The sequence below is a fragment of the Oncorhynchus mykiss genome, chromosome 10, assembly GCF_013265735.2.
Source record: "Oncorhynchus mykiss isolate Arlee chromosome 10, USDA_OmykA_1.1, whole genome shotgun sequence".
NCBI classification, from domain to species: Eukaryota; Metazoa; Chordata; class Actinopteri; order Salmoniformes; family Salmonidae; genus Oncorhynchus; species Oncorhynchus mykiss.
Genome location: NC_048574.1, coordinates 37,994,073 through 38,020,975, shown reverse-complemented (window position 1 = coordinate 38,020,975; position 26,903 = coordinate 37,994,073). Strand labels below are relative to the sequence as shown.

General features: G+C 39.8%; 1 protein-coding gene across 2 annotated transcripts in view; it reads right to left on the bottom strand.

The window, feature by feature from the left end:
- Positions 1 to 18,377, bottom strand: part of msna (moesin a) — a 37,111-nt gene extending 18,734 nt beyond the window's left edge. Inside the window, exons 1-2 of one of the 2 annotated variants that reach the window (XM_021618371.2) lie at positions 18,053 to 18,377; positions 4,299 to 4,382 (exon numbers count right to left, since the gene is read on the bottom strand). In XM_021618371.2, the coding sequence (XP_021474046.1) occupies positions 4,299 to 4,382; positions 18,053 to 18,064 (96 nt within the window). In that variant the 5' untranslated portion in view covers positions 18,065 to 18,377. Of the gene's footprint in view, positions 1 to 4,298; positions 4,383 to 18,052 lie in introns of those variants that run through there. The other variant, XM_021618372.2, reaches the window with a different exon arrangement.
- Positions 18,378 to 26,903: the final 8,526 nt, after the last annotated feature.

Sequence of the window (26,903 nt, the reverse complement as noted above, 5' to 3'; positions counted from 1 at the left end):
TGTGCAATATACGACTGATTGTTGTCCTATGGACAGAGTCTCCCACCTCAGCTGTAGATCTCTGCAGTTCATCCAGAGTGATCATGGGCCTCTTGGCTGCATCTCTGATCAGTCTTCTCCTTGTATGAGCTGAAAGTTTAGAGGGACGGCCAGGTCTTGGTAGATTTGCAGTGGTCTGATACTCCTTCCATTTCAATATTATCGCTTGCACAGTGCTCCTTGGGATGTTTAAAGCTTGGGAAATCTTTTTGTATCCAAATCCGGCTTTAAACTTCTTCACAACAGTATCTCGGACCTGCCTGGTGTTTTCCTTGTTCTTCATGATGCTCTCTGCGCTTTTAACGGACCTCTGAGACTATCACAGTGCAGGTGCATTTATACGGAGACTTGATTACACACAGGTGGATTGTATTTATCATCATTAGTCATTTAGGTCAACATTGGACCATTCAGAGATCCTCACTGAACTTCTGGAGAGAGTTTGCTGCACTGAAAGTAAAGGGGCTGAATAATTTGGCACGCCCAATTTTTCAGTTTTTGATTTGTTAAAGAAGTTTGAAATATCCAATAAATGTCGTTCCACTTCATGCTTGTGTCCCACTTGTTGTTGATTCTTCACAAAAAAATACAGTTTTATATCTTTATGTTTGAAGCCTGAAATGTGTCAAAAGGTTGCAAAGTTCAAGGGGGCCGAATACTTTCGCAAGGCACTGTATATCAGTAGATCATCTCTCTCTCACACAAACACAAACAAACAGAAGATTTGAATCCATTAGGCTAACTAGTGAAAGGCACCCATTGTATGTATTATCAAAACTAGATTGAAATAAGAATTGAGTCACACGTTAAACTTTGTGTTACAGCATTTCTGCCCCTTACAGCTCGCTGCCTGATAGACCGAGCAAAAATACAGTGGAAACTCTTATCTAATGGCTGTGGAGGGAGTCATCTAGTCCTCTGCCCAGATTGCCCACTACGCCAACTGCCACTTACAGGGAGGGGTCTGTGGGCCGTCCTGACACAGATATGCCAGGACAGCAAAGTCCACACTTCATTTAAACATCTATCATAATACATATAAGAGAAACAAAAAAAGCTATGGGATTATAATCATGAAGTGAAATAGGGATGACACAACAGCCATAATAACATTGGTGATGGATGCCTTGGGAGTGATTCAAGAGTCTGGCCCTTCTGCTAAAACAATACAGACATTCTATGAAGCCAGGCTGGCCTGCCATACAGCCATGACATATTTCTGTCTGAGAGAGCCACTGTAAAACTAGTGGGACCAAAACCTCTCCTCTCCTCACACAAACAGGCATGGCAGAAAAGTTTGAGACGGTTAGGGACTGATAACCACTCATGCATTAAATTCCTTGGAGAAAGGAAAGGGAAAGGGGGATACCTAGTCAGTTGTACAACTGAATGCCTTCAAGAAACATCTGCTGTGTTTACATTTGCTGTGTCAACAGCCTGGTAGGGGTGTTTCCCATTAAGAAGACAATGTTTATACACAACACCACTGCCTGCACATCACACCATCACTAAACCTCAGTCAAGGCAGTTTAGAATCACAATGTACAATATATATACTAAAGTATGTGGACACCCCTTCAAATGATTGGATTTGGCAATTTCAGCCACATCCGTTGCTGGAAGGTTTATAGAATTGAGCACAAAGCCATGCAATCTCCATAGACAACCATTGGCAGAAGAATGGCCTTACTGAAGAGCTTGGTGACTTTCAACGTGGCACCGTCATAGGATGCCACCTTTCCAACAGGTCAGTTCGTCAAATTTCTGCCCTGGTCAACTGTAAGCGCTGTTATTGTAAAGTGGAAACATATAGGAGCAACAATGGCTCAGCTGAAAAGTGGTAGGCCATACAAGCTCATAAAACGGGACTGCTGAGTGCTGAAGCACGTAAAAATGGTCTGTCCTCGGTTGCAACACTCACTATGTTTGTGGGCAATGAATAATTAATTACATCATCTCCACCCTCAACCAGTATTCTACAAGAGAACAGACACAAGGGACAACAGACACACCTGGCACTACATTGCAGATGAGCTCAAGGCAGTCATCAATGACCTTGGACCACAGAAGGTATTTTCACAGGTGACAGACAATGCTGTGAACATGAAGGCTGCTTGGTCTAAAGTGGTCCTACCCTCACATCACACCCATTGGCTGTGCTGCTCATGCATTGAATCTGCTCCTGAAAACTGAAACAATGGATATACTCTACAAGAGAGCCAAGGAAATGGTTAGGTATGTGAAGGGTCATCAAGTTATAGCAGCAATCTAACTCACCAAGCAAAGTGAGAAGAATAAGAGCACCACACTGAAGCTGCCCAGCAACATCCGTTGGGGTGGTGTTGTCATCATGTTTGACAGTCTCCTGGAGGGGAAGGAGTCTCTCCAAGAAATGGCCGATATAGACAGCCCCATCAAGAGGATCTTCCTGGATTATGTATTTTGGGAGAGAGTGGTAAGTAGCCTGAAACTCCTGAAACATATAGCAGTAGCCATTGCATGGATTGAGGGGGACAATGCCATCCTGTCTGATGTTCAGAATCTGCTTGCAGATGTAAGAGAATAAATCCGTAGTGCCCTGCCCACTGTTGCTCCAAGCAGAGGAAACTGCAGTTCTGAAATACATCAAAAAGCGTGAAGACTTCTGCCTGAAGCCCATACACGCCGCAGCGTACATGTTGGACCCCAAGTATGCTGGCAAGAGCATCCTGTCTGGTGCAGAAATCAACAAGGCCTATGGTGTCATCACTACGGTGTCTCGCCACCTTGACCTGGATGTCTGGAGAAGTACACTTCCAAGCAATGGCTTTGTGATGGAGATGCAATATGGCAGTCGTGCCAACATATCTCATCTGCCACCTGGTGGAAGCGACTTTGTGGATCTGAGGCTCTTTCCCCTGTTGCCTCCATTCATCCTCCAAATCTCACCAACATCAGCTGCCTCAGAGCGCAACTGGTCCTTGTTTGGGAACACACACACCAAAGCACACAACAGGCTGACCAATACAAGGGCTGAAAAATTGATGGCCATCCAGGCAAATTTGAGGCTTTTTGAGCCTGACAACGAGCCATCCTTTGCAAGGTTGGAAAGTGACAGTGAACATGAGGCCTCAGAGTCTGGTGTTCAAGAGGTGGACATTGAAGAGGTCCACCTCTTGGGAGAAGACATGAGAGGAAGACAACTAAAGCTTTAGTTTCTAGACTATCATTTAACAGATTTTTTTACAACGTTTTTGGGAGATACAATGGATCATTGGGGATCATTCAATATTCTCTTTCTTTTGTTGTTCAGTGAAATCATCCCACGTGAAGAGTCAACTCACTTTCATTAAAGTTTAATTCTTTAGTTTAAAAAAAATTATATTGGAAGGATTTCATCATTTGCCATTATGTCTACTTATAATAAGGTAAAAGGTTTATGTTTCTGTCTCTATATGATATGATAAATATATCCAATGCAAAAAACATCTACATTTAAATAGTATTGATATTCATTTGCATATATTTCCGTTAATTCCCATATATTCCCGTTACTTCCCATTATTCCCATTAATTCCCACGGAAAGTTTCCACCTCTGAATATTCCCCAAAATGTGCAACCCTAGGCGTGACACTAATTCTCGTGGCTGAATGGAAGCAAGTCCCTGCAGCAATGTTCCAACATCTAGTGGAAAGCTGGAGGCTGGAGGCTGTTACAGCTGCAAAGGGTGTACTGTATTGTAAAATAAGAATTTGTTCTTAACTGACTTGCCAAGTTAAAGGTTAAATAAAAAATACAAATAAATAAAATAGGGGACCATATTAATGCCCATGATTTTGGAATGAGATGTACGAGCAGGTGTCCACATACTTCTGGTCATGTAGTGTATTTCTAATGGTGTAATTTCAATGAGCGAGCACATGTTCACCAGGGGAAATTACTCCGCCCACTTGGAAAGCAAGTGCAAATGAAAAGTTAACAGGACAAAGCGTGCCTTTATTGTCTTGGAAATGGAGTTCCTTTGTGCTGCCTGTGGATTCTATGACTAACATTCTGTCTGCAGCTGAAGAGAGACTAGAGCCTACGCCATCGAGCACAGCTTGACTCAATAAAAGGAACAGTGAGAGAGTGAGAGTTCCTCTTAAAATAGACCCTCCACTCCAGTCCCACGACTGGGCTTCCATTCCCCTGCTTGCAATTTACACTGATTGGCAATGAATGAAAGCACAGCAAGAACATGTAATTTGCCTTGTTTCAGTAGAGCAAGCAATTTTCTTACCTGGTCAAAGAGTTGCTTTCCCGTTGTGTTGGCCTGGATGGCAAACTCCAACTCTGCATCCATTGTGGTAACTCGCACACTAATCTGTTGAGGAAACCAAAATAATTGAGTTAGTACGCTATGACTGACAACCAATGAATTCCGTCAAAATATATATATTTTAAAAAAATATATATATTTTTCATGTGATGGTATAACTGATTTACAACAAATTTGCTTATAAATGTGATGCCTCCGATTGAGAGTTTGAGATTGATTTGAGAATCAATCTACATTATAGAGACTGTTGTAGAGTTCCTTACAGTGATTTATGCAAATACAAAAGTAATTTTTTGATTGATCAATGGGGAATGGGCCTTATAGGCATTAGCATGAACCATCATATGCCTATGACCCCAGGCATTAGGCTTTTCACAGCAGGTCAGGAGTGGACCTACATGACAATACAGGGCCAGGAAAATAAGCACACTAACTTCGCAAAAACTATTTTTGATTAAACATTTTGTCAAAGTAACTTATAACATCTCTTGAAAGATTAACAGTTATAGCAGGGTGGATACACATCGTTTCAGAATAAATGGTGTCCAAAATATCACAGTGGAACAGATTAATGAGCAGGCAGCTAATGCATCATAGTACATCAGTTAGGTTCCAAATAATACTTTGACGGCGGTAACCAAAAGCCATAATACAACCATAATACATAATACAGATATCCCTCTAGTGGTGTGGGGGCTGTGCTTTGGCAAAGTGGGTGGGGTTATATCCTGCCTGTTTTGCCCTGTCCGGGTGTATCGTCGGATGAGGCCACAGTGGCCCTGTTGGTCATCTATGAACATTTGAACATTTTGGCCATGTTCTGTTATAATCTCCACCCGGCACAGCCAGAAGAGGACTGGCCACCCCTCATAGCCTGGTTCCTCTCTAGGTTTCTTCCTAGGTTCTGGCCTTTCTAGGGATTTTTTTTCTAGCCACCGTGCTTCTACACCTGCATTGCTTGCTGTTTGGGGTTTTAGGCTGGGTTTCTGTACAGCACTTTGAGATATCAGCTGATGTAAGAAGGGCTTTATAAATTGATTTGATTTGATACAACGATTTAGGCTGATATTCAACCACAACTTTTATCAAAGCAGTGTGAAACATTTTTGTCTTTAATTCAAGATACTTTTTGCATGTTCATACTATTCCATTAAATACTCTATGCATGTTAATTTACACTCCCTTACTCACTAGAGAGGGGACGGTGGGGCAGACAATAACAATGTTTCAAAGGCATGGGAGAGAGGCGATTGCACTTGGGGACTAAAATTATTGATCAGCCTCAAACCCCCCCAAAATGTTATAATAATAATGTCAGGAAACCTACCGAGGGAGGTATTATCAGCTTATATTAGAAAAAGAGGCACACTGACTCCACAGAAACCAAAGGGAAAATATATCAGTCTTTTCTCTTAATGATGCATTAAAACTTGTCCACTAACAGAAATTTGATAACAGAACACTGAACAGAATTTGTTGGGAGAAGATTTTACACAGAAGATAAAACAATCTCTATATAGCTTCTATACTGGCACTGTGTCAAATGAAAGTTTAGCCACTGAGTATACCTCTCTGAATGAGTAGCTGCAGCAGAAAAACATTTTTGGTTTTAGCGTACTAAGGGGACATGTTTTCCCCCAGCTCTCTTTCTCTACTAAGCTGCTCCACTACAGGAAGTAACCACATCCTCTGGTAGCTGGGCCTCGCAAGGCGAGGGAGAGCCACCCAACATGCAGCTCACTGAGACTGCATCCTGTAATTCATCACATTTCTGCTTGCCTGCCTGCCTCTCAGAGATCACTTGTGCTCAGTGATCACACCAGCACAATCTCTCTTTTAGATTTTTTAACACCCACACACACGTACATGCATGCAAAGAGGATAGCTCTCTAGCTCACGGTTCTGCCCTCTTTCGACATTTACTGTAGGCGAATATGTGATTATGATAAAACGTTGCTCTAATACCTGTGCAGTAACACAGTAATGATATGAATTTTTTTGTAACAGCAAGCTCTACCATTTTTGTAATTACACAAGTGTTATAAGGAATAGTAGCCTATTTAAAGACTTGGTTTTTACCTCTGGAATGTTGAAACACATGATGAAAGACTATCTACAGATTCATATAAATGAGCAAAGTAACTGCTCATGTACAGAAAAACACTTGCATATACTAGCTTTGGGTTATTCAACACATATACTAGTATTGGGTTATCTTAATCATGATACCAAAACTGGAATTTTAAAAATGAACAAATTGATTGAAGAATGATTCATATAACAGCCGGTATGCAAAACCTGATGAGTTAGCCATCAAGGATACCTCAGTCCAGACAACTACAGTGCATTTGGAAAGTATGCAGACATTTGGACTTTTTCAAAATGTTGTTACGTTACAGCCATAATCAAAAATTTATTAAAAAATGTTTTTCCTCATCGATCTACATACAATACCGCATAATGATACAATACCCCAAAGCAAAGCAAAATACCTCAGTAATTATTTTTTCAAATATACTGTATATAAAAAACAGAAATCATCAAAACTATGAAATAACACATATGGAATCATGTAGTAACCAAAAAAGTGGTAGACAAATCAAAATATATTTTATATTTGAGAATTTTCAAAGTTGCCACCCTTTGCCTTGATGACAGCTTTGCACACACTTGGCATTCTCTCAACCAACTTTTTTTAAACCTTAATTTATCTAGGCAAGTCAGTTAAATTAAAAACAAATTCTTATTTACAATGACGGCCTACCCCGGCCAAACCCAGACGATGCAGGGCCAATTTTGCACCGCCCTACGGGACTCTCAATCACGGCCGGATGTGATACAGCCTGGAATCCAACAAGGGACTATAGTGACGCCTCTTGCACCTCTTGCCTTAGACCGCTGCGCCACTCAGGAGCACTGAGGTTCATGAGGTAGTCACCTAGACTGCATTTTAATTAACAGGTGTGCTTTGTTAAAAGTTCATTTGTGGAATTCCTTCTTAATGCTTTAGAGCCAATCAGTTGTGTTCTGACAAGGTAGGTGTGGTATACAGAAGATAGCCCTATTTGGTAAAATACCAAGTCAATATTAAGGCAAGAACAGCTCAAATAAGCAAAGAGAAACGACAGTCCATCATTACTTTAAGACATGAATGTCAGTCAATACGGAACATTTCAGGAACTTTGAAAGTTTCTTCAAGTGCAGTCGCAAAAACCATCAAGCGCTATGATGAAACTGCCGCTCATGAGGACAGCCACAAGAAAGGAAGACCCAGAGTTACCTCTGCTGCAGAGGACAAGTTCATTAGAGTTAACTGCACCTCAGATTGCAGCCCAAATAAATGCTTCACAGAGTTCAAGTAACAGACATCTCAACATCAACTGTTCAGAGGAGACTGTGTGAATCAGGCCTTCAAGGTCCAATTGCTGCAAATAAAAAACACTACTAAACAACACCAAAAAGAAGAAGAGACTTGCTTGGACCAAGAAACACGAGCCATGGACATTAGACCGGTGGAAATCTGTCCCGTGGTCCAAATGTTTTATTTTTGGCTCCAACCGCCGTGTCTTTGTGAGACTCAGAGTAGTGTGGTGTGGTTCCCACGTGAAGCATGGAGGAGGTGTGATGGTGTGGGGTGCCTTGCTGGTGACACTGTCTATGATTTATTTAGAATTCAAGGCACACTTAACCAGCATGGCTACCACAGCATTCTGCAGTGATACACCATCCCACCTGGTTTGTGCATAGTGTGACTATCATTTGTTTTTCAACATGACAATGACCCAAAACACAACTCCAGGCTGTGTAAGGGCTATTTGACTAATAAGGATAGTGATGGAGTGCTGCATCAGATGACCTGGCCACCACAATCAACCAACCTAAACTCAATTGAGATGGTTTGGGATGAGTTGGACCGCAGAGTGAAGGAAAAGCAGCCAACAAGTACTCAGCATATGTGGGAACTCCTTCAAGACTGTTGGAAAATAATTCCTCATGAAGCTGGTTGAGAGAATGCCAAGTGTGTGCAAAGCTGTCATCAAGGCGAAGGGTGGCTACTTTGAAGAATCTCAAAAATAAATATATTTTCATTTGTTAAACACTTGTGTTGGTTAATAAATGATTCCATTTGTGTTATTTCATAGTTTTGATGTCTTCAATATTATTATATTGTAGAAAATAGTATGAATAAAGAAAAACCCTTGAATGAGTAGGTGTGTCCAAACTTTTGACTGGTACTGTAAGTATTCAGACCCTCTACTCAGTACTTTGTAGCACCTTTGACAGCGATTACAGCCTCGAGTCTTCTTGGGTATGACACTACAAACTTGGCAAACCTGTATTTTTGGAGTTCCTCCCATTATTCTCTGCAGATCCTCTCAAGCTCTGTCAGGTTGGATGGGGAGTGTCGCAGCACAGCTATTTTCAGGTCTCTCCAGAGATTTTCGATCGGGTTCAAGTCCAGGCTTTGGATGGGCCACTCAAGTACATTCAGAGACTTGTCCCGAAGCCACTCCTGCGTTGTCTTGGATGTGTGTTTAGGGTCATTGTCCTGTTGGAAGGTGAACCTTTTCCACAGTTTGAGGTCCTGAGCGCTCTGGAGCAACTTTTTATCAAGGATCTCTCTGTACTTTGCCCCGTTGATCTTCCCTCGATTCTGACTAGTCTCCCAGTCACTGCCACTGAAAAACATCCCCACAGCATGATGCTCCCACCACCATGCTTCACCATAGGGATGGTGCCAGGTTCTCTCTAGATGTGACGCTAGGCATTCAGGCCAAAGAGTTCATTCTTGGTTTCATCAGACCAGAGAATATTGTTTCTCATGGTCTGAGAATCCTTTAGGTGCCTTTTGGCAAACTCCAAGCGGGCTGTCATGTGCTTTTTAATGAGGAGTGGCTTCTGTCTGGCCATTCTTCTATCAAGGCCTGATTGGTGGAGTGCTGCAGAGATGGTTGTCATTCTGGAAGGGTCTCCCATCTCCTCAGAGGAACTCTGGAGCTCTGTCAGAGTGACCATCAGGTTCTTGGTCACCTCCCTGACCAAGGCCCTTCTCCCCCGATTGCTCAGTTTGGTCGGGCGGCCAGCTCTAGGAAGAGTCTTGGTTGTTCCAAGCTTCTTCAATTTAAGAATGATGGAGGCCAGTGTTCTTGGGGACCTTCAATGCTGTAGACATTTGATGCCTCGACACAATCCTGTCTCGGAGCTCTACAGACAATTCCTTCGACCTCATGGCTTGGTTTTTGGTCTGACATGCACTGTCAACTGTGGGACCTTATATAGGCAGGTTGGTGCCTTTCCAAGTCATGACCAATCAATTGAATTTACCACAGGTGGACTCCAATCAAGTTGTAGAAACATCTCAATGATGATCAATGGAAACAGGATGCACCGGAGCTCAATTTCGAGTCTCATAGCAAAGGGTCTGAATACTTACGTAAATAAGATGTTTTTTATTTGTAATACAATATCAAAAATGTCTAAAAACCTGTTTTTGCTTTGACATTATGGGGTACTGTGTGTAAATGTACAAAGATTTTTTTGAATCCACTTTAGAATAAGGCTGTAACGTAACAAAATGTGGAAAAAGTAAAGGGGTCTAAATACTTTCCGAATGCACTGTACATCATGGCACAACACTCACAGCAGACTTCTATCCAGTATGCCCATAAAAGGAATGCAAAAAAAGTGTGTAAGCTGCCTGTCTTATGTCTGTTTTATGGTATACAAGCTTTCTCCTGCTGTGTACCCTAAACATATTTCCTATGCTGTGAAAGTGATTAATACAGCTATATTGACAAGGCTCCATGTTCTCTTTCCTCTCAAATATGTAAATGCACAATCAGCCAGCCTGTATTTCAGTGTGTGTGTGGGGGGGGAACAGTACGCCTGAACTGAGCCACAACAACATGCCTTATTTTCCAGTTGTGTGGCTGATTAGGGCTGCGTTCTTTCCCCTCTGTGTCAGCAGGCCCCGATTTGCTGGTCAGGCCACTTGTCACCCTGCCACTTCCTGTCATCACCGGCGGGCCGGTGGGATAGAGCAGGGAGCTGGAGAGGGTAACGCTTTGGCTGGAATGAGGCCTGGCGGCGTCACACAGACAAGAGGGCTGTATAGTAGAGCTGTGACTGGGCCAAGGTCTGTAGGAGCAGGAATTAACTAGGACCCAGACACATTCAGCCATCTACAAGTGAATAGTACAAACCCTTGACATGGTTGGTTTTCAAACAAATACAACTCTACTTCAACAGTGCATATTTGAATTCCTTGTTTTCTTAAAATGTATGATTTAACAATATGTGGGACACATTTCTCATAAAGGTTTTACCTAACTTTGTAGGGGGAGAGATGAATAAAGCAACTGTATTTCTGACAAAGTCAGAACCCAGTTTTCTATGGAGTGGTTAGCCTGATGATGTTTCATAATTTCCTCTATCTATGTCTTGGCAACATGAACATAACATTTGCCAGTGAAATTAATTTTTAAGTGCATTTGCAGAGCACTGGGAAATATTTCACCATGATTAAGATACAAGGCTATTCCATGAGTGATAATTTATATTTGTAAACAAGTTAGGGCCTAAAACTATCTATTACCATAGCCATTTCTTTTACGGTATAAACTATGAACTGAGTCACACCACAAATGTGAGTTGAATCTAACTTCAGTGATTCTTTGAACTGTGTTAATTGTCCTACAAGATCCAGTAAAACATTGATGAAAGTAGATTGCATGTAAGGCCTACATTGTGTCTCTGTCACTATGTTAAAAATGGATTTGTATTAATTATATGATAAATCACTTAAATCATACACTATACTGTCTATTTTCCCAGACAACTAGACAGACTGCTTAACATGACATAGCCTACTGATTAGACATCATTTCATTGTGTAGTTCAGGCCAACAGGTTCTTGGCTGCCAGTCATTGTTAAGAAGTGACTTTTCTGGGTAAAAATAGTTCATCTCTCGCGTGAAAAAGGAACTAAGAATGTGCAGTTCTGCCTGGTAAGGGTGGGTCTCGCATGGCCAGAGTTCAGAAAACTTCTCACACACTATTATTAGAACAGCAGCAAAACATCACTCATCATAACAGGACCAAGGATACATGTTAATGTTTCCTTTTTGCCCTTCGGGACATTCAATGCCTTTTCTGTCTTGTAAAGGGAGTTTGATCATACTGAGCAGAAAACAAAGCTATAACAAACCTTGGCTATAGACTGTATTTCAGTAAATTATGCACACTTTATGACAGCAAATTATTATAAACTGGGACACCAATCACCAGAAGAAAAAACTATATATATTTCCAACATTTCGGAATGCCTCCTCCTTTAACTATCTCCTCGAGACATCTGTCTTTTTCAATTCGGCAAAGCCAAAAAGCCAAATATTTAATTGATAGGATGATTGAAATACAAACAAATTAACTTCAAAGGGGATTTTAAAAATCCTAAATATGTGGAAATCAGGAACTGATGGATGATCCCTATACAATACTATGTGGTTAGATTCTTGGTAACATATACTTTTATCTGTTTGGGGGTGCATTTTAACCATTCACAAAGTAGAAGCTAAAAGCTCACTCTAATTCCACGAAATTCTGAGATTTAGGTTAGCCTCAAACTATTACCTCTCTTCTCCATAGAGCAAACATGTTCTAAACTACCACTAAAGTCAATTTTACAGAATCAATACATTTTCAATTATGTAGATATTTTTCAGGTTGAATGTGTGAGTCTATTAGATTCAAGTTAGTTAAACTCACTGTACTATGACTTATCCTTTTTTCAAAACAGGTTCATGAATCACAGATAATGCCATCTTCTGTGTATTCAAACAACTTAAAAGCAACAACTTCAGCACATATTGATAAGGTCATTATCAGAATCATTATTGTTCACTTACTAAGAAATACTGGAGTGCTTTATGCTAACCACGGGTGAGATCCTATGTAAAACATGAGGTTTGTTAGAAACAAAACTACATCTAAATCAACAAAAAAACACAAAACAAACAACAAAAGACAACTCACTGGTTGGTTTTCTGCAGCCAGGGAGAGACGTTTCAGACCTGCCACACAGTTACTCTCCATTTACGGGCTAAAGCCCCCAAAGGTTTGCATAATTTCTGCCTTTCACACACTCTACCGCCTGTGGCTTAGTTTATTACAAATTGTTAATCTCAACTCTGCTATGTGCTTTTACAGAGCTGCTTAATCCCTTTCTTACATAGTCTTTCCACTTCATTTGTTTCTGTTGTTTGTTGTTTATGAAGAACTAACACTTTTCAGCTAACCCAATTATACTCAAGCCAATATAGTAGTTCACTTCATGGACAGTAAGAAGTAGAAATGGCTGTTGATTAGAATATCATATTTCTGAAGGAAAGCAACCTCATAGAATACCAACACATTTCTTAGTGATGTGTAGAGTTATAGAGTCTAAAGGTACATCAAAAGAAAAGTTAACCAGAGTGCAAGTAACTTTTTATTGATGAAAGGGTCTTATGAATGTAATAAGATGTTTTATTTGATGTAAAATAGCATATTATAACATATGTACTATAACATTATCTGGGTAATCTGTTAACGAGACAGGAATCAATTTGGTTTCTGACATGGGGTGACCTGTAGAAGTGCTTAAAAACATCAAGGGTCATTCCACATCAAAAAGCACAAGAAAGAAGCTTGACACCAACCATTTCAGATTGTGCTGAAATCATTTCTGTAGTTAGAGACAAATAAGATTAGCATTTTATTAAAATATAATTTGATCTCTGAGAAATTAAGATAATTGATTTGAACCTAGGGATGCATGGTATATCAGTGAACATATCGGAATCGGCCGGTATTAGCTAAAAATGGCAACATCGGTATCGGCTGATATCTAGTTTAACACCCCGATGTGCAAAACAGATGTCATGACGTGCTTACCTATATAACTTAGGTACATGACGTAATGACGCCACGTAAAATGTTGCGCTATACGTGCAACACAGCATTCCTAAACTAGCCCACAATGTCTGCTCTGTGGATCGAGCAGTCATTTGAAAGAGTAACAAAATTTCAGCGAGACAACTCAAAGGCGAAACCCATTAAAGCCAAGATATTGCCCTTGACAATCAACCTTTCTCTGTCGTGGGCGATGTTGGCTTTTGCCGACTGGTCGAGCACCGGTACACACTACCAAGTGTGCTATTTTTCAGATGTTGCCCTACCGGAGACACACAGTAATGGCATCACTGCTATTAGCTTCACGACATACACACTACGGAATGCCGTTTGGGTCTTTGTGTGTCAAAAAAGATACTGTAGCACTGTCAAAGCTGTACAAAAAAAGTCTGTAAACAAGCAAATACAGGCCACGATGTGTTTACAATACCCTGTTGGTAATAAAGAATAGTTTGTTCAACCGCAACTGGCTTTAGCTTGGTACCTAGCTAGCACCAATACAACCAGCCTGAAAACAATGACCAGTAGAACCTGCAGTCATTTTCATTATTTTTAGCAACTATTTAGGAATCCTTGTGAGTAAGTATTAGCTAGGTTCCCACTTTTTGTTAGCCTATTGAAATTGAACTTCAGTTCATGAAAATAAATAGCTAGTCAGCAAACAGTTATTTGACACGTCAAATTGTGTTATTTGACGTGTATCTTTTTTGACATGCAATGACCCAAATGGCATTCCATAGAAATCCTGTTTGAGAATGAAACAACTGAACAAATGAATAACGAAACAGCACAGCAAGTAAGTGAAAGAAATTGGTTTTGATTATGTTTTACTGGTAATGGGGACATACGTAAATGCCAACAAAATAACTTTTTGGTCAGTGGGGTGGGTGTGTGTAAACTTTATTTAACTAGGCAAGTCAGTTAAGAACAAATTCTTACTTACAATGACGGCCCGGACAACGCTGGGCCAATTGGGACTCCCAATCACGGCCGGATGTGATACAGCCTGGATTCGAACCAGGGACTGTAGTGACGCGTCTTGCACTGAGATGCAGTACCTTAGACCGCTGTGTCCATGTGTGTGTGTAAACTATTTAACTGTACTAGAATGCTTAAAAGGCCGCTAAAATTGTAAATATCGGTTATCGGCATCAGTTTTTTTGTCAAGGAAAATATTGGATATCGGCCAAAAATTTAATATCAGTGCACCTCTATTTGCACTCAAATTGTCCTTTTAATTTATAGGATTCTTAAGTAATCTTAAATAAATATAGTACCTAACATCTGATTCTCAACTATGAATAAGACTTGAAGAAGCCAATAAAATTACCAAAAACCAACCCCGGACACACCACACGCCAAACCCACCACAACAACCAGTATACAGTATCAGTTCACTATGTCTAACAAATAGTATACAGCTGCGGCTTGAAAGATTGGTCTTCATCTTATGTAATGTATTCCCTGTGAATCTGGTGATGGTTTAATGGAGGAACTAAAATGTTTTCATGGAGGACTGGCTTGACTTGTGAGGATGACTACACAATTTATTTTTATCATTAGCAAAAGGTATTTGTTTTCTACCCAAAGTCGCAAAGAAAATGCTGTGTTCCATTTAATAAACACAAAAGACCAGCAACATTGATAAAATGATGTAGCGGTAGCAGTAACAGCGGCACCTAGTGGGCAAAAACTGGTACTTTCACACTAATGCGAATACAATGGCTAATCTCTTAACAGGAGAGAGAAAGAAATAAAACAGATTCAAAGGAAATACATTACATAGGATGAAGTAGTAATACTCCAAGCTGCAGCTCTATACTACTTGTCAGACATAGAGACCTACTATACTGTATACTGGTTGTTGGGGTGGGATAGGAGTGGGGTGTGGGGGGGTCCACTGGTGGCCATTTTATTGTATTCCTCGTGTCTTACTCAATAGCAGGAAGAAGTTTGATCCAAATCGGATGTTGGGTACTATAATTAAATATTATGGGAATCCTATAAATTAACCCAATGACTCCCACTGTTGTGCGGGCGTGATTTAAGACGCTTAACCACTTTTAAACATTGTGTGTTTGAGCTACAGACTTATTGGTTGTACAATTGGATTCGTCTTTTTCTTCTGTATCCATTGGAGGCTGACATAGAGAGGTGTTTGTGAGACAAGGGCTGATCCCGAAGGGGCCCGGGGCGGGGTCTTTTTTTACAAAAATGTCTGTTGAGTCTGAGCTAAAAACTATAACGCTATCTATGAAAAGCTGAGACTCTCACTAACACGCACGTGTAACATGTTTGCTCTATGACGCTCACAAGCTACACAATAATTATTACAAGGTAAGGGATTCTTCTACATAGAACACCATAGGAAATCTCAGGACAGTGTCATATTACTGTAATAAGCTCACATAGTTGCTGTCAAACTCCACACAGTTGTCACTGACTAGTTGGATATTAATTTCCCACTGAGCAAACAAGTTCTGTACTTACAGCATTCATATTAATGTATTTTTATCAGGTTTTTGCTTTGGCAGACCATGACCACAACTGCTTATGTCAAATTGCTTTGCGTTCTACTAGTAACCCAATCTTATCTCAATCTCTTAATTCAAAGACTCAATCATGGACACTCTTACTGACAGTTGTGGCTGCTTTGCGTGACGTATTGTTGTCTCTACCTTCTTGCACTTTGTGCTGTTGTCTGTGCCTAACAATGTTTGTTCCCTGTTTTGTGCTGCTACCATGTTGTGCTGCTGCCATGTTATGTTGTCAACTTAGGTCTCTCTTTATGTAGTGTTGTGTTGTCTCTTGTCATGATGTGTGTTTTATTTGTTTCTTTAATTCCAGCCCCCTTCCCAGCAGAAGGCCTTTTGCCTTTTGGTAGGCTGTCATTCTAAATAAGAATTTGTTCTTAACTGACTTGCCTAGTTAAATAATGGTTAAATAAAATATTACAAAAATAAAAAACCTGGCTGTCCTAGAAAGAAAATGGTAAAACATTTCATTGTGAGGCTAAATATAAGGGCTGCAGATAAATGAAAAGCCTGGGTTTTGCTGGGGTATCGGGACTGATATGGTTAAAAGGGCCAATTCAGGGACAATAAACTACCTTAAAGTTATGGTAAATAATGCAATAAATAATGTTGCAGGAATGCCAATCTTATCTGTTTCTAACTACAGAAGCAATTTCAGAACAATCTGAGATGGTGGGCGTCACGGTTTGCTGAAATTACAGACTCAAGTGCTGAAACGATGGCTGAGGAACCATGCAGTTGCAGTTGTGCAGGGCGGAGAAGGGGGAGTCTGTGCTGTGAAACACCAAATAAGGCTTTCAGTGGCAGTCAAGAGACTGCAGGCCAGGAAATAGCTAAAAAGGAACTGACGTAATCTCAGAAACCTTGAGTCACTATATTACGGTTCCTTGGGAAACTGTAACAATGCCAAAAGAAGCAAAGCCTACACTAATGGTAGGGGGACACATGAATGACTGGTGTGAAAAGACATGTTAATACAAATACAAAGATAAAAAAAATAATACAACTATAATCTTCTCATGAGTTAAAAGTCTTAAAAGGTAAATGTCACAACACTGCACTTTATTTTACTGTCATTACCTGAGGCGCATTTGATCGCAGTGATTTAAAAAAAATCCTGATGTCTTACTTTTCTGTCTTGTGAATCATGTAGTAGGCCTATGCTATGATGCTACACAGAATGGAATATTCAATGTTCCTAATTTGATGTAAATACTTGATAAAGATAATGTAGAAATTATATAAATTACAGATGCAGTGCAATGTAACATCAATAGAACTGATTCAGTGGATTCTACATTGAACTACATTTTCCTGGGCTGGGCTATGTAGGAAAAACCTAATACACAGGCCTGGTAAACTTAAAGGTTTGCCATAGATCAAACTTTAAGTACTTTTAGATTCTGTATAGACTACATTTTGATAGAGCAGATTGCATGTGACCTGACCTGCATCATTCAATAGCAATCCTATAGGACAGACTACCATAGGAGTTCACTGTTGAAGAGTGCATCTGTCAGGCTAGATGTTGTACTACTGGGTACCACAAAGACAAACAACGTCAACGAATGGGAACCTCCGGTAAACCCACAGCAAACAAAACCCAAACTAATTGGCCGCGTTGATATGAATAATAACGTACATTTTGTCTGACATAATTGTTTACGAACAGGGATAGAGTTGATATGAATACAACGAAGCGCCATTCAACTTATTTTAAAGTTCATTCGGAAGCCAATCACGTTCCAGGAAGGGGGGGTTGTCGATAGCGCATAGTTTGACACAAAATAACGGTTAATATAATTGACAAACATAGGTAAACAAAAAATAACTTTGGGCAACATTATAAGCTATCAATTAATTGAAATCGTTAATAAAACAAGTTTTGGAGAATCTGCAGGAAAAATATAGGTAACAGCGATATAGACAATAAACGTTTCATTCATTTGATGCGCGCGAAACCTTTTTGGACCTATAGCCCTCGGCTACTTTAGGATACAAAGTCAGGCAAATGCAGTATCCTCACTTAGTTTATTGCGTCGAATAGATGCTTATGAAGACATATAGTGTAGTCAATCCAAACATTTGACCTTGTATCATGGGCTAAATTATCTTTCTCGATTTAACAAGACCGGAATACATTTTAACCAGAGTGGCGTTTTAAATAACGTCTATGTATATGTGAACGTTGGAAATAAACTGTTCCCAAACACACAAAAAAATACTCACCGTCTTTGGCATTTTTGCAGTTCTCGGTCTTTAGTCACTGATGTCAGGAATTGGATGATGGCAACAATGGAGTCAACTAAAACGTGTGTCCATTAGATAAGGTGCGCAATCTGAAATAGCGTCAGTCACGTTCAGTTTATCTTTGATTTAAAACTTTTCCCACAACCTAAAGAACGCTACTCGTATTTGACTATTTCTTTGTTTCGCCTCAAAGTCGTGGTCCAGAGCTTGATTTCCTGCTAATAGCACTGTGACTGAAAAACCACACCCAACGCAATGAAGACATTCTAAAAGTAGTTTTCAGCAGACTCCGCCTGTATTCTCATGACCCGTTATGCCTTTGTAAAACTCCAGTTAAACGTAAACAGTTTAACTATACTGAACAAAAATATAAGCGCAACTTGCAACAATTTCAACGATTTTACTGAGTTACAGTTCATATAAGGAAATCGGTCAATTGAAATAAATAAATTATGGATTAAATAAAGGTTAAATAAAATAACAAATATATAATAATATATGGATTTCACATAACTGGCAGTGGTGTAAAGTACTTGCCTACTAAATTTTTTACAACTTTTACTTTACTACATTCCTAAATAAAATAATGTACTTTTTACTTCATACATTTCCCCTGACACATAAAAGTACTTGTTACATTTTGAATGCTTAGCATTGCAGGAAAATGGTCTAATTGACACACTTCTCAAGAGAACATCCCTGGTCATCTACTGTCTCTTATCTGGCGGACTCACTAAACACAAATGCTTTGTAAATTATGTCTGAGTGTTAGCATGTGCCCCTGGCTATCCGTCAATAAAAAAAGAAAATGGTGCCATCTGGTTCGCTTAATATCAAATCAAATCAACGTTTATTTGTCACGTGCGCCGAATACAACAGGTGTAGTAGACCTTACAATGAAATGCTTACTTACAGGCTCTAACCAATGGTGCAAAAAAAAGGTGTGTGTGTGTGTGTGTAGGTTGGTAGGTAAAGAAATAAAAACAACAGTAAAAGGACATTTGAAGAAAGAGTAGCAAGGCTATATACAGACACCTGTTAGTCAGGCTTATTGAGGTAGTATGTACATGTAGGTATCGTTAAAGTGACTATGCACATATGATGAACAGAGAGTAGCAGAAGTGTAAAAAGAGGGGTTGGCGGGTGGTGGGACACAATGCAGATAGCCCGATTAGCCATTTGGTTACCTGTTCAGGAGTCTTATGGCTTGGGGGTAAAAACTGTTGAGAAGCCTTTTTGCCCTAGACTTGGCACTCCGGAACCGCTTGCCATGCAGTAGTAGAGAGAACAGTCTATGACTGGGGTGGCTGGGGTCTTTGACAATTTTTAGGGCCTTCCTCTGACACCGCCTGGTGTAGAGGTCCTGGATGGCAGGCAGCTTTGCCCCAATGATGTACTGGGCCGTACGCACTACCCTCTGAAGTGCCTTGCTGTCGGAGGCCGAGCAATTGCCGTAACAGGCAGTGATGCTCTCGATGTTGTAGCTGTAGAACCTTTTGAGGATCTCAGGACCCATGCCAAATCTTTTTAGTTTCCTGAGGGGGAATAAGCTTTGTCGTGCCCTCTTCACAACTGTCTTGGTGTGTTTGGACCAATCTAGTTTGTTGTTGATGTGTACACCAATGAATTTGAAGCTCTCAACTTGTTCCACTACAGCCCCGTCGATGAGAATTGGGACGTGCTCGGTGCCCCTTTTCCTGTAGTCCACCATCATCTCCTTAATCTTGGTTACGTTGAGGGATAGGTTGTTATTCTGGCACCACCCGGCCAGGTCTCTGACCTCCTTATAGGGAGAAGGACCCAATTGTCATACTTGAGTAAAAGTTAACATATGTTATTATAAAATGACTCAAGTAAAAGTGAAAGTCACCCTGTAAAATACTACTTGAGTAAAAGTCTAAAAGTATTTGGTTTTAGATATACTTAAGTATCGTTGTCGGTGAGCAGGCCTATAACTGTTGTGTCGTCAGCAAACGTAATGATGGTGTTGGAGTCATGCCTGGCCATGCAGTCGTGGGTGAACAGGGAGTACAGGAGGAGACTGAGCACGCACCCCTGGGGAGCTCCAGTGTTGAGGATCAGTGTGGCAGATGTGTTGCTACCTACCCTCACCACCTGGGGTCGGCCTGTCAGGAAATCCAGGATCCAGTTGCAGAGGGAGGTGTTTAGTCCCAGGATCCTTAGCTTGGTGATGAGCTTTGAGGGTACTATGGTGTTGAATGCTGAGCTGTAGTCAATGAACAGCATTCTCACATAGGTGTTCCTTTTGTCCATGTGGGAAAGGGCAGTGTGGAGTGCAATAGAGATTGCATCATCTGTGGATCTGTTTGGGCGGTATGCAAATTGGAGTGGGTCTAGGGTTTTGAAATTATTTATACTTTTACTTTTGATACTTAAGTACATTATCAATTACATTTACTTTTGATACTTAAGTATATCTAAAACCAAATACTTTTAGACTTTTACTCAAGTAGTATTTTACAGGGTGACTTTCACTTTTACTTGAGTCATTTTATAATAACATATGTTAACTTTTACTCAAGTATGACAATTGGGTCCTTTTCCCCCCACTGATAACTGGGCAGGAGCACAGAAATACTCCTCAGTTTCATCAGCTGTCCGGGTGGCTGGTCTCAGATGATCGTGAAGGTGAAGAAGCTGGATGTGGAGGTCCTGGGCTGGCGTGGTTACACATGGTCGGTTGTGCGGCCGATTGGACATACTGCCAAATTCTCTAAAACGATGTTTGAGGTGGCATATGGTAGAGAAATTAACCTTCAATTATTTGGCAACAACTCTGGTGGACATTGCTGCAGTCAGCATGCCAATTGAACACTCCCTCAACAATTGAGACATCTGTGTCATTGTGTTGTGTGACAAAACTGCACATTTTAGAGAAGACTTTAATTGTCCCCAGCACAAGGTGCGTCTGTGTAATTATCGTGCTGTTTAATAAGCTTCTTGATATGCCACACCTGGTCAGGTGGATGGATTATCTTGGCAAATGAGAAATGTTCACTAATAGGGATGTAAACAAATTTGTGCACAAACTTGAGAGAAATAAGCTTTTTGTGTGTATGCAAAGATGTTGGGATCTTAGGGATCTTTTATTTCAGCTCATGAAACATGGGATCAACACTTGTTTATATTTTTTGTTTAGTATAAATTCCTGGACTATAAAATAAAGCCAGGATATCCCTCCGAATTCTGATTGATGTAATTTTCCACATACCCTAAAACTAGGCAGCTAGGCTTCTAGTAGCCATTTAATTTTACTCCAGTTTATCAAGGTATAATAATGCGATTTTTAAAGTCACCTAAGCGACATTGTTTCTGGGACAGGCACACCCGATAGTTTATTTGATAACTGCCATTGCCTTTTGCCTATTCTTTTCAACAAACACCTAGAGCTCAATTTCTATAATGGATTGAATATAAATAACAGTTTTACAAAAATGATTAAACCTCAGAGGAGTTTTGTCTTGTGACACATAGTCAGGCCTGCACATGTGTTCCACCCATATGAAAAACAGGCCTATTGAAGTCGACTTTCAAGCAATACAATCATTTGAATTTCATATGAAGTACATTTTTGTGTATGCAAATATCTCATTGCATCCAGCCTCATTCCACTTCCCCTGACCCATGGACAAATATGGACACCTACTGAAATAATTACAGAAATAGGATAGGCCAAGGCCTAATATAAAGGCCTGTAACCACTCATTCAAATATGGGCCAGATGTCGATACCAGTAAGATAGACTGTACTGTACAAAGCCAGATAGCTAGTTCCTGCCGTCCGGCCGGCCAGACACCTGGTTCTGACCAGATAGCTAGGTCCGTCCGGCCGGTTGGCCAGGTAGCTAGGTCCTGCCGGCCGGCATGCCGGAAAGCTAGGTCCAGCTGGCCGGCTAGATAGCTAAGTCTGGCTAGGTAAGGGATACACATATTTGATCTTCAGATAATGTTATCCTGTTGCAAAATGACTATTTTTTTTATTCTATGTGAATTGCTTTGTTAACTTGTTTCAATATTCAAATGTTACATTATGTCACATGACAGGTTGGCAGCTGTATTGTTTGCAATCATTGTTACAAATAATACTCACACAACAATTTAGGGTGATTTCAGGGCCGGAGGCAGAATGAATCAGCTGGATGGGCATTTGATTTCAATAGGGGGGGAAAAAAAATTTGCGGGGCCTCTTATTTGTACACTGCACAATAAAAAATAAAAAATAAACTAAAACCGCCCCTTCAAGCTAATTCTAATAGTGTAATTAATACATGTGATATTTGTTAAAGCAAAAGTAACAATTTGGTTGTGTTTATGAAGGTCTTAGGTAACAGTAGAATACGATTTTTTACGCAAATGACACAAAATCATTTTTATTTGTTTACGTTACTGTAAGATATGTAAAAACAAAAATACAAATTCAAGTGTTCAATACATTTTAGTGACTTTGTTACAACTATCAAACAGAAAGCATATGTGTTGAAACACCAACCACCAAGACGTATGGTCAGCAAGATGCTCGGTTAAATGATGAAAACATGAGTAGCCTAAACATCATTACAGTATAAGCGCCAAGTGTGCTTGATTAACAGTGAAAATCATCACAAAAGTAATAATGGCATTAGAATGAATATAAGTGTCAATATGACAAGACAGAAGTTATTGTCAGATTGTGTCTTCACGCAATGGTATCAGTTGGAGCATGTGCATGTTACAAACAACAAAATCTGGTGAGTGCATTGCTGATGTTGCATTTTTGCTTTATATGTAGGGCCTGCTCTCTCTTTTGAATAAAAGTGTGTGACAAATGGCGTATATTATCCAGTGATGACATTTTGTGTTTATAATCCTGATAATCCAAACGTTGTCACAGTTTAATTTGTTGGTGGCACAGGCAGTGCGCCTCGGAGGTGTATTGTTTTTAATATTTTTAAAAAAATGTAACCTTTATTTAACTAGGCAAGTCAATTAAGAAAAATTGTTATTTACAATGATGGCCTACCCCGGCCAAATCACGTCCGGATGTGATACAACCTGGATAGGTTCAGGCTGAGGCTCAGAATCAGAAATATAATCATCAGAGATATGATTATTACGTATTCAGACCCCTTCCCTTTTTCCACATTTTGTTATGTTACAGTCTTATTCTAAAAAAATTTTTTTTTTTAATGAATCATCAACCTACACACAATACCCCATAATGACAAAGTGAAAAAGTATTTTTTGAATTTTTGCAAATATATTAAAAATCAAAAAACAGATATCTTATTTGCATGCTGTAAGTATTGAGACTTGATGGAAACCTGTTCCAGAGCGCTCAGGACCTCAGACTGGGGCAGAGGTTCACCTTCCAACAGGACAATGACCCTAAGTACACATCCAAGACAACACAGGAGTGGCTTCGGGACAAGTCTCTGAATGTACTTGAGTGGCCCATCCAAAGCCTGGACTTGAACCCGATTGAAAATATCTGGAGAGACCTGAAAATAGCTGTACTGCGACACTCCCCATCCAACCTGACAGAGCTTGAGAGGATCTGCAGAGAAAAATGGGAGAAACTCCACAAATACATGTGTGCCAAGCTTATAGCGTCATACCCAAAAAGACTTGAGGCTGTAATCGCTGCCAAAGGTGCTTCAGCAAAGTATTGAGTAAAGAGATTGAATATTTAAGTAAATGTGATTTTTTAAAACCTGTTTTTCCTTTGTCATTATGGGGTATTGTGTGTATATTTACGAGGGGAAAAAACTATTTAATCCATTTTAGAAGAAGGCTGTAATGCACTGTGCCTTCAGAAAGTATTCACACCATTTTAATTTTTCCACATTTTGTTGTGTTACAGCCTGTTTTTAAAATTTTGATTTTGTGTCACTGATCTACACACAATTCCCCATAATGTCAAAGTGGAATTTTTGAAAGTAACAAACAATTCAAAGCTGAAATGTCTTCAGTCAATAAGTATTAAAATCCTTTGTTATGGCACGCCTAAATAAATTCAGGAGTAAATATGTGCTTCACAAAGTTGCATGGACTCATTCCATGTTCAATAATAGTGGTTAACATGATTTTTTAATGACTACCCCATATCTGTACCCCACACATACACATCCCACGTCCCTCAATTGAATAGTGTATTTTAAGCACAGATTCAACCACAATGACAAGGAAGGTTTTTGATAGAACATTTAAAAAATAAATGCTGAATATCCCTTTGAGCATGGTGAAGTTATTAATTAGTCTTGGTATGGTGTATCAATACACCCAGTCACTAAAAAGGTACAGGCATCCTTCCTAACTCAGTTGTCGGAAAGGAAGGAAACTGCTAAGGGATTTCACCATGAGGTCAATGGGGATTTTAAAACAGTTACAGAGTTTAATAGTTGCGATGTGATAACTGAGGATGGATCAACAACATTGTTGTTTCTCCACAATACTAACCTAAATGACAGAGGGGAAAGGAAGCCTTTACAGAATGAAAATATTCCAAAACATGCATCCTGTTTGCAACAAGGCACTTAAGTAATACTGCAAAAAATGTGGCAAAGAAATTAACTTTTTGTCCTGAATACAAAGTGTTATGTTTGGGGCAAATCCAACACAACACATCATTGAGTACCACTTCATATTTTCAAGCATAGTGGTGGCTACATCATGTTATGGGTAGGCTTGTCATCGGTAAGGACTAGGGAGTTTTTTAGGATAAAAATAAACAGAATACAGCTATAAGCACAGGCAAAATCGTAGAGGAAAACCTGTTTGTCTGCTTTTCAACAGACACAAATTCACCTTTCAGCGGGATAATAACCTAAAACACAAGGCCAAATCTACACTGCAGTTGCTTACCAAGAAGACATTGAATGTTCTAGTTACAGTTTTGACTTAAATCAGCTAGAAAATCTATGACAATTCAGGTGTGCAAAGCTCTTAGAGACTTATCCAAAAAGACACTGATATAATCACCATCAAAGGTGCTTCTACAAAGTATTGCTTCAATGGTGTGAATACTTTTGCAAATTAGATATTTCATTTTCAATACATTTGCTAACATTTCTAAAAACATGTTTTAACGTTGTCATTATGGGGTATTGTGTGTAGATGGGTGAGAAACAATCTATTTAATCAATTTTAAATTCAGGCTGTACACAAAAAATGTGGAATAAGTCAAGGGGTACGAATACTTTCTGAAGGCACACTATATTTACATTCCAGATTCTGACATTTCTCATTCTAATATTTCTGTATTTCTTTATTCCTTTCTTTTTAATTTTGGGATTTGTATGTATTGTTTTTTATTTTTATTTATTTAACTAGGCAAGTCAGTTAAGAACAAATTCTTATTTAAAATGACGGCCTACCCCAGCTAAACCCGGACGACGCTGGGCCAATTGTGCGCTGCCCTATGGGACTCCCAATCACAGCCGGATGTGATTCAGCCTGGTATTACTGTACCGTAGGAGCTAAGAACATAAGAATTTCACTACACCCATGATAACATCTGCAAAATATGTGTACGTGACCAATAGAATTTAATTAATTTATAAACACATCATAACACTTTTTCTATGATTTGTGAGACTTGTGCACTCAACTCAATATACTATATTAATAGAGGGTCAAGACGTTCTGTCTGTTCTCTAGTCGTCACAGCATCTCCTCTACCACATCTATACACAACGGCCTCTCAAGAGAGACATTTTGTCATTACTGTAGAGTAATTTTATAGCATATGGTTGTGTACTCATCCCAGCGTTTCACTGTGATGCCATTAAGTTGTGTTGAGGGGTAGGGTGGGTGCAATAAACAGGTGGCATGTGTGTTTTTCGGTTGTGACGCAATAGGGCTCAAAGCAATCATAGACTATACTTCTCTTTTCAATTCTATGATCTATACATTCGGTCCCAGAACATGAATTGTGAGTTTGGTCATCATTGCTATGTTTTTTTGTTGTGTAGATGTTTGAAGGATTTCGAGAGGAAGACAAACCAAAGAGCTCATGGCCAGCACCCTCTGCAGACATGAGCTGGATCCTTGCCCAGATCAAGCACTTTGCACTAGAGTCTGGGTCAGTTAACACATTCATTTGTATTGTAATGGTTATGTAAACTCGACAAACTGCATCAGAATGTATTTAACAAATAGTAATTGTATTGAAATGGAAAGGCTCCAGGCCCTCATTGATCTTCTTCCCACATAGTGAAATACTAATATATGCTTTGATTGAGGATGGAGTCATGGTTCCAACCATTGTACAGCTGGAGTCACTTGGTGTTGATCCCTCAGGTAAGACTGGGATTATGTTGTTTTCCCCCAATAAAGTTCCTAAAATAAATCTGTGTAAATTCTATGATTAATTTATTGATGAATGGATGTTGTAGTAATACTGGGGTCATGTCAAAAATAGTGTAAGCCATACACACTTACCTTACTAAGAGAAGAATGCCTACCCCACTGCTCCCGGCCTTCCTCGAGTCGTCCTGCATTTCTGGCTGCCCCTCCTGAAGGCTCTCAACTCTCAGCTCTTTATTCACCTCCTCCTGGAGAAACTGTTTGTGGAGCTGCAGCAGCTCTCTGAAGAAGTCCAGAAACACAGACCCTTCTATATTGCTGGGTGGATCTCTGAGGTCATCCTCTGCAATGCCAACTGTACAATCATGTTCTACCCCAATAATAAACTAAATTTACAGTGCCAGATTTACCTGATAACATTATGAATTAAAAAGCCAAAGGAATGCCAGACTGGAGGACAAGATCTTCATGAATCGTATCCAGCTGAGGTGGCAGCAACTCCTTGCAGCATGTCTGAACGCTCCGTG